The sequence below is a fragment of the Chanodichthys erythropterus genome, chromosome 23 (genome assembly GCF_024489055.1).
Source record: "Chanodichthys erythropterus isolate Z2021 chromosome 23, ASM2448905v1, whole genome shotgun sequence".
In the NCBI taxonomy this organism is placed as follows: domain Eukaryota; kingdom Metazoa; phylum Chordata; class Actinopteri; order Cypriniformes; family Xenocyprididae; genus Chanodichthys; species Chanodichthys erythropterus.
In genome coordinates, this window is record NC_090243.1 from 16203856 (window position 1) to 16212500 (window position 8645).

General features: G+C 36.1%; 1 protein-coding gene across 1 annotated transcript; it reads left to right on the forward strand.

Annotated features, from left to right (window-relative positions):
- The first annotated feature begins 251 nt into the window (after window positions 1-251).
- On the forward strand, window positions 252-1254 carry zgc:92591 (uncharacterized protein LOC436997 homolog). Its single transcript, XM_067377405.1, has 2 exons — window positions 252-513; window positions 987-1254. The coding sequence occupies exons 1-2, from the start codon at window positions 370-372 to the stop codon at window positions 1221-1223; spliced, it is 381 nt and encodes a 126-aa protein (XP_067233506.1). The 5' UTR covers window positions 252-369; the 3' UTR covers window positions 1224-1254.
- Window positions 1255-8645: the final 7391 nt, after the last annotated feature.

The following is an 8645-nucleotide window of genomic DNA, read 5'->3' on the forward strand; positions in this document are numbered from 1 at the left end:
TCTGCGTTTCACGCCACGTGCAATAGCGATAGATTCGTGAATGAATCATTCTTATGAGTCGAATCTTTTCAATGTTCGTTGAATCTATTAAAATTTATCAAGAACCGTTTGTTTGTTGAATCTTGTGTCGAATCATGATTCGGATCGCGTGTCAAACCCCCAAACTGCTGAAGTCACGTGACTTTGGCGCTCCGAACCGCTGATTCGACACACTGATTCGACACACTGATTCATAACTGTCCGAAGCTTCCTGAAGCAGTGTTTTGAAATCGGCCTTATTTTGTTTTTGTTTTTTGGTGGACAAAAAATCTTCTTGTCGCTTTATAATATTAATATTGAACCACTGTACTCACATGAACTGATTTAAATATGATTAACATATTTAAAAAATCCAGTATGTCTAATGAAGGAGCAAAAAAGAAAGGAAAAGTACCAGGGGACAAAAAAACATCTAAACGGAGAGCAAAGAGGAGGGAAACTTATGCAGTGTATATCTACAAAGTTTTGAAGCAGGTGAGTGAGTTTTCATAAATAATAAAGACTAATTAATCATTAAGAATACTTATTTAAAAAAAAAACGGATGATTCCTAATGTAAATTTGGATTGGGTGATCTGATACGTGGATTCGTGAATGAATCATTCTTATGAGTCGAATCTTTTCAATGTCAGTTGAATCTATTCAACTGAATCTATCAAGAACCGTTTGTTTCGAATCTGAAACCAATGTTTACAACTTGATGATCAATTTTGTCAATAAATACTCGCACTAAAACGAAATGGTTTTATTAAAAACATTAGCATATTATAAAAACCTTTCAATCCAATAAATATAGTATATTTTAATGTATAATGTAACTTTTGTCTAGGTTCTAATTGCCATTATGTGGTGAATTATGGTTGTAAATCTGGGTAACACAACACCTCAACAAACACCATCGTTTGACAGAACTGTTGTCACTTACTGCGTGTGTGTGTGCATTCACAGGTTCATCCGGACACTGGTATCTCCAGCAGGGCGATGAGCATCATGAACTCGTTTGTAAACGACGTGTTTGAGCGCATCGCTACAGAGGCGTCCCGGCTCGCACACTATAACAAGCGCTCGACCATCACGAGCAGAGAGGTGCAGACCGCAGTCCGGCTCCTGCTGCCCGGAGAACTCGCCAAACACGCCGTGTCAGAGGGTACCAAGGCTGTCACCAAATACACCAGCTCGAAGTGATCACCTGAGAGCTGTCCTGGGGGTGGGAATCTTTTCAACTAAAAAAAAAAAAAAAGTAAAGTGAGTCCTGTTTGCAATCACTATTCAATATTAAAAAATGCACCCAGAAAGTTCTGTGGAACAGGTGTTTGTTATTCTGATTTCAGGTAGGCCTATATTTGCACATAGGGATAGAATATGTACAATGGATACTTCAAGGGTTAGTTCACCCAAAAATGAAAATTCTGTCATTTATTACTCACCCTCATGCCGTTCCAAGACCTTTGTTAATCTTCAGAACACAAATTAAGATATTTTTGTTGAAATCCGATGGCTCGGTGAGGCCTGCATAGCCAGCAATGACATTTCCTCTCTCAAGATCCATTAATGTACTAAAAACATATTTAAATCAGTTCATGTGAGTACAGTGGTTCAATATTAATATTATAAAGCGACAAGAATATTTTTGGTGTGCCAAAAAAAACAAAATAATGACTTGTATAGTGATGGCTGATTTCAAAACACTGCTTCATGAAGCTTCGGAGCATTATGAATCTTTTCTGTCAAATCATGATTCTTTTCTGTCAAATCATGCGATCCGCGTGTCAAGCGGATGAAATCACGTGACTTTGGCGCTCCGAACCGCTGATTCGACGCGCTGATTCATAACACGCTGAAGCTTCATGAAGCACTGTTTTGAAATCGGCCATCACTATACAAGTCGTTATTTTATTTTTTTTGGCGCACCAAAAATATTTTCATCGCTTTATAGTATTAATATTGAACCACTGTACTCACATGAACTGATTTAAATATGTTTTTAGTACCTTTATGGATCTTGAGAGGGGAAATGTCATTGCTCCCTATGGAGGCCTCACGGAGCCATTGGATTTCAACTAAAATATCTTAATTTGTGTTCTGAAGATTAACGACGGTCTGGAATGACATGAGGGTGAGTAATAAATGACATTATTTTCATTTTTGGGTGAACTAACCCTTTCATGTCCAAAAACATGGAAATATTAATTTAAAATAGTGCTGTTATCATAATACTTCTGAATGTACTATACATGCAGGTTATTTTAAGATTGTTCATCTCAAATGTGTAGCTGCTGAGGGTATAATTGGGTTAAATGTTACTTGGTTGCCATGGAAATTCAAAGTTTCTCATTCAAGCTGCAATTTTGTTCTGACCTTAAGGTTTTATAGCTTCACACACAGTTTGGAGTGTATAATATCTTGCAGATGAGGACATGAATATCTCAATTCACCCTCTGGGATCCATAAAGTGCATCTTTCTGTGACTTTTTACATCATGTTATGTGTGAAAATCTTTCACACTGTGGTGTTGTATTTGCGCCACTAGATGGAGTCATTTCAACACTATTGAGACTGGAGCAGGAGTGCTGCAATACAGAATAAAATGGTTTTGACTTTTTCTGAAGGTATTGAGTGGAACGGAGTAGAGCAACGCTTTAATTTGCCATGTACATGAGTATGCTTTCCACACTGGATTGTTTCTTGTATATGGGTGAATTAATAAAAAAAAGTTTAATTTAATGAATAAATAACCTATACAGCACAATTACACCATAAAGTCTTTTGGATTTCTGTTTTAAACAAAACAAAAACTAAGCAAGTGAATAAGAAAATTCTTACAAATAAAAGCTTAATACTGTGCAAAAGTTTTAGGCCACCATTAGATGTTGTTTTTAGCAATGGTATAATGACTATATATAATTATTTCTCAGTCTCTATTAGAATATGACCAGAAAATGCAGGAAATTTGACAAATCAGGCAAATATTTAGTGACCTCCCTCCCTTACACTTGAGCAAAAGCAGGAACTGACTCTCTTAAACTTAAATGAAATGGAAAAGAATTGGACGGACAAGAAAACTTTAAAATTCTGATGAGAATTTTCTCAGATGTTCTTCGAGAATCTGGAAGAAGTCCAGGAGGTCACACTGAATAATGATTTTTTTTATTTTATTTTTTTTTGCTTAAAGAAGCCATATTGGTCTGATTTTTTTATTTTATTTTTTTTTTACATTTTGTGTAAATATTTTCTGTTTGTATCATAATAAAGACCAAAAAATAAATTAAAACTTTGCTAAAACAACAAAGCTGGTGGTGGTCTAAGACTTTTGCACAGTACTGTATATCATATAATGAAGTATCTTTATTAAAATGGAAATGTTTGTGCTCGACTTTGTTAATATACACTATTTGTTTACATTTTTGCAACAAAGTTATGTGTAAAGATCTTTAATAGACAAATGAACATTTTTTTCACCTGGTATTTTCTGCCAATATTATCGAAATTATTTTGACATTCAAATTATATTTTTATGAAGCAAACATACGATATATATATGGCATTTTTGGTTGGTATTTGAATGATTTCTAAGTGCTAAATGAACGTTTTCTATGGGAAATATGCCCAACTGTAGCTACAAAACCAATCACACATGCCATAAGGTGTCTAGCAAATTGTAATGAATAACTTTTACATAAACACTGGCAATTTTTCAATTTGAACTGTAGTAATTGGATTTTCCAACATAAAGCATATTTATGGACATGAAATGATATTTATGTTGAAAGAGACAAACGGGTCACATGCATTGTGAGAGACGCGTGCATCCGATAAACCAGAATGCGAAGCTTTAAATACAATTTTATTTTTTGTAGCCGATTTAAAAAGCTCGTAGTGATATAATAATTTGTCCATTTTACAGTCTAGTAGCTGACCAATGAAGTATTTCACAGGAGGAAGCTTTGGTGAAAACAAATCATGTTTTGCCCTTCATTAATCAGGGAAGTCTGAGGAATACTGGTGTTCCATATTCCCAGCCCTCCCTCTCTGGCTCCAGCGATAAGCCTTACTGATGATCTTATATATGCTAATGATGGCATGTCTATGGACATATTACAGCGAGGGTGATGGTGTCATTAATGACAACTTCTTAAGCGTTATCGTCATCATCACCATGTTCCCCTTGATCTTGCGGTTCCCTCATAGATCCCCATGCGCTCATTTCATTTTTGCACACACAATCTCTCTCTCTACCTCTCTCTCTTTTGGGTGGTATAAGCACATTACGGATGGGGACATTAGTAACTAATGCAGGCGCTGGGCCCCGCATTGTTTTGGTGCACAAGTACATCATTAGAAAATGTTCTACTTGGCAGGGAAGCGTGTATTAACTCGGCTCGCAATAAAATGAGGTTGTGATCAATTGTTAAAGTTATCGAGAGCTATTAGGTTGAAATATGAACCTCTCAATTGCCATAATGAAGAGGGTGCCCGGTCGTACACAATCAACAGAGCAACATACACCATGCGTTGTGGGTTCTGGGCGCTCGGAAGAACGAGAGGAAGCAATTTTGCGGAAAGAAAATGCAACCGCGTCGCCCTAACCTCATTACAAATTTCACCTCATTACTAAATTTCAATAATCTACTCAAAATGTTAGGGCCATCCGGCTATAAAACAGAATTGCGAGCTTTTTTGAGCAACGGGACAATGCGGCTATCATAAACGCCACTCTCATAAAGAATTACGTCTCATAATGCCAGCTAACTTTTGATGTCGGTGCCAACGTTGACTCACGATTTTGGCAAAGTTGCTGCATAAATTAATTTCATATAATATTCTCTAGTGAGGCATATTGATGAGTCTCAGCCTCGGAAATTCAATTAATCCCCCAAAGTTAATGTTTCGGAACTGAACAGAGCCCAATCTGGAGGACGGCAATGGAAGACACTAAAGTTGCTACTGTATTCTTAGATCAACTCAAAAGTGTATATCAGCCTATACAACACCTTCTGCTGTAGGTTCTATACACTGTAAAACAGAATACTCAAAACATTTTTTAAACTAACTAATTTTTTTAAGTTAGTTGAACTTAATTTTTGACAAGTGAGCCGAGAGCCGAAGAAACGGAGCAAGGCCAGTGTGTTTCACAGGTGTCTCTCATTAATCACGTCACCAGCAGCCTCGCCTCACTCAGCATAATGTTAGTTAAATACAATTAATTTACATAGACATCTCATTCAGATCTTGGTTAAATGTTAGATAGCAAATAACACATGCTATTTTAACTATCAAAGAGATTATCATTATAAACTTGCATGTATATAATCAAACAACATATAGTATATGTGTTCTTAAAAGTTTTGCAGCCCATCCTCAGCCTAACCACAGACTCTAGTCTTCACCACAATGGTGATCCTACAAAACTAACATAACAGAAACCCCTGTAAATCCCAAAATAACACAACATTAAAGGGTTAGTTCACCCAAAAATGAAAATTATGTCATTAATTACTCACCTTCATGCTGTTCCAGACCCGTAAGACCTTTGTCAATCTTCAGAACACAAATTAAGATATTTTAGTTGAAATCTGATGGCTCCGTGAGGCCTCCATAGGGAGCAATGGACACTTCCTCTCTCAAGATCCAAAAATGTACTAAAAACATATTTAAATCGGTTCATGTGAGTACAGTGGCTCAATATTAATATTATAAAGCGACGAGAATATTTTTGGAGCGCCAAAAAAACCAAAATAACAACTTATTTAGTGATGGACGATTTCAAAACACTGCTTCATGAAGCTTCGGAGCATAAATGAATCAGTGTGTCGAATCATGATTCAGATCTCGTGTCAAAACTGCCAACGGCTGAAATCACGTGACTTTGGTGCTCCGAACAGCTGATTCGACACACTGATTCATTTGTGCTCCGATGCTTCATGAAGCAGTGTTTTGAAATCGTCCATCACTAAATAAGTTGTTATTTTGTTTTTTTGGCGCTCCAAAAATATTCTCGTCGCTTTATAATATTAATATTGAACCACTGTACTCACAACAACTGATTTAAATATGTTTTTAGTACCTTTATGGATCTTGAGAGAGGAAGTGTCCATTGCTCCCTATGGAGGGCTCACTGAGCCATCGGATTTCAACTAAAATATCTTAATTTGTGTCCTGAAGATTAACGAAGGTCTTACGGGTGTAGAACTGCATGAGGGTGAGCAATAAATAACAGAAATTTCCTTTTTGGGTGAACTAACCATTTAAAGGATTAGTTCAGAATTAAAATGTTCCTGATAATTTACTCACCCCCATGTCTTCCAAGATGTTCATGTCTTTCTTTCTTCAATTGAAAAGAAATTAAGGTTTTTGAGGAAAACATCCCAGGATTTTTCTCTATATAGTGGACTTCAATGGGGTTCAACGGGTTGAAACCAAGGTCCAAATTGCTGTTTCAATGCAGCTTCAAAGAGCTCTACACTAGCGAAACAATCGGTCATTTTCTAAAAAAAAAAAAATTGATATACTTTTTAACCACAAATGCTCATCTTGCAGTGCTCTGCGATGCGCCATGCATTATGTAATCATGTTGGAAAGGTCACGTGCGACAAAGGCAGAAGTACAGAGCAAGTGTTTACAAAGTGAACATGCAAAGACTAAGCCAAACGCCCTTTACAAAAAAAAGGTAAAACAACAATGTCGGACAAAAAACCTACCGGTACTTCCACCTATGTCACACGTTTACGAAACGTGGTGGATCGCAGAGCTTAGTGCAAGATGAGCATTTGTGGTTAAAAAGTATATACGTTTTTTTTTTAGTAAAATGACCAATCGTTTCACTAGATAAGACCCTTATTCCTCATCTGGGATCATGTAGAGCTCTTTGAAGCTGCAATGACACTGACATTTGGACCTTCAGAACATTGATCCCCATTGAAGTCCACTATATGGAGAAAAATCATGGAATGTTTTCCTCAAAAACCTTTATTTTTTTTCGACTGAAGAAAGAAAGGCCTGAACATCTTGGATGACATAATTTATCAAGAAATATTAATTCTGAAGTAAACTAATCCTTTAAATGCTAACTTATGTCTCCCTATGTTACTCTTGCGCAAAAACACAAAGAATAACACTTAATTTCAGCATTTATTTATATAGTCTGACGCAAAGCAAATCTGCTGCAACTCAGCACAATCATATTAAGTTCAGCTTACTACAATGAAATTTTGAGTTCATGCAACATTTTTCTAGTACAATGAACTTTCATTATTATTTGAGTGAAACTCATTTCATTTAATTAATTTCACTGTTTGGTTTTACAGTGGGAACAATTCATAATAATGACTCTGCATATTATTTCACAGATTGATAGCTGGCATGACCAATATTTGATGGGCATCCAACCATTCAAAAGTTTCAGGTCAGTAACTTTTTTTCTTCTTCTTTTTTTTAAGAATGTATTACTTTTATTCAACAAGGATGCATTAAATTGATCAAATGCAATAGTAAAGGTATAATGTTACAGAAGAATATAAATGTTATTCTTTTAACTCTATTCATTTAAAAATCTTGAAAAAAAGGTTTCCACAAAAATAACAGCAAAAACTGATTTCAACATTGATAATAATAATAAATGTTTCTTGAGCAGCAAATCATCATATTAGATTGATTTCTGAAGGATCATGTGACGCAGAACACTGGAGTAATGATGCTGAAAATTCAGCTTTGATCACAGGAATAATTTACATTTTAAAATATATTCAAATAGAATAATATTTCACAATTTTACTGTTTTTACTGCATTTTTGGTCAAATAAATGCAGCCTTGGAAAGCATAAGAGACTTCTTTCAAAATCGGATCCTAAACTTTTGAACAGTAGTCTTTGTGTCATGACTATTCCCATCCCTAAGCAGTGTTTATTGCTGATGTGAGTCAGTGTGGAACCACCAGATTTGGCCTATTGGGAACAATTTATGGTCATTGATTAGTGTGAAGGACTAGCTTATATTGTATTGCATACTCCTGAGAGGAGTTCAGTTTTCTGCACAAACCACAAATGAATACTCGTTGAAGTCTTCATGATGTTCTTCAATCCATCCGGTTCAAAGCTAAGTTCATTTGCAGCACCAGCATTCAAACAGCTCATAATCATGTTGGTTATTCCTCGAAAAATAATGATTGTTATCAATTAGTTTCAACCAATTAGCTCACATTTCTAATTCTTGGTCTTCTCTTTGTTCCTTTAATTAGTAAATTCATTAGTACCGTCTATAGTGTTGCACGCCAAGTAGATGTTTCAGCAGTGTATTCTTATGATTTTAACATGAGGCGCAGCAGTCTTGGCAGTATTAAGTGGAAGATAATCAGCAGGAACTAATTGTCTAATTGCACTGATGAAGGTTATGATCATTAGCCTGTTCTGGAAGTCCGGTCCTCAACAGCGAGTGGTTGTCTGACCGGACGAGCCTAACCCTACAGATGGCCTCACTGTTAAGCTCACGGCAGGACAAAATGACAGACATCTTCTATCCACGGGGAGCAAGACAAACGAGTGTGTGTCTGCGTATACGTGCATATGTATATGCGTGTTGTGTGAGTGTGTGTGTTGTCCGCAGGGAGTAAGA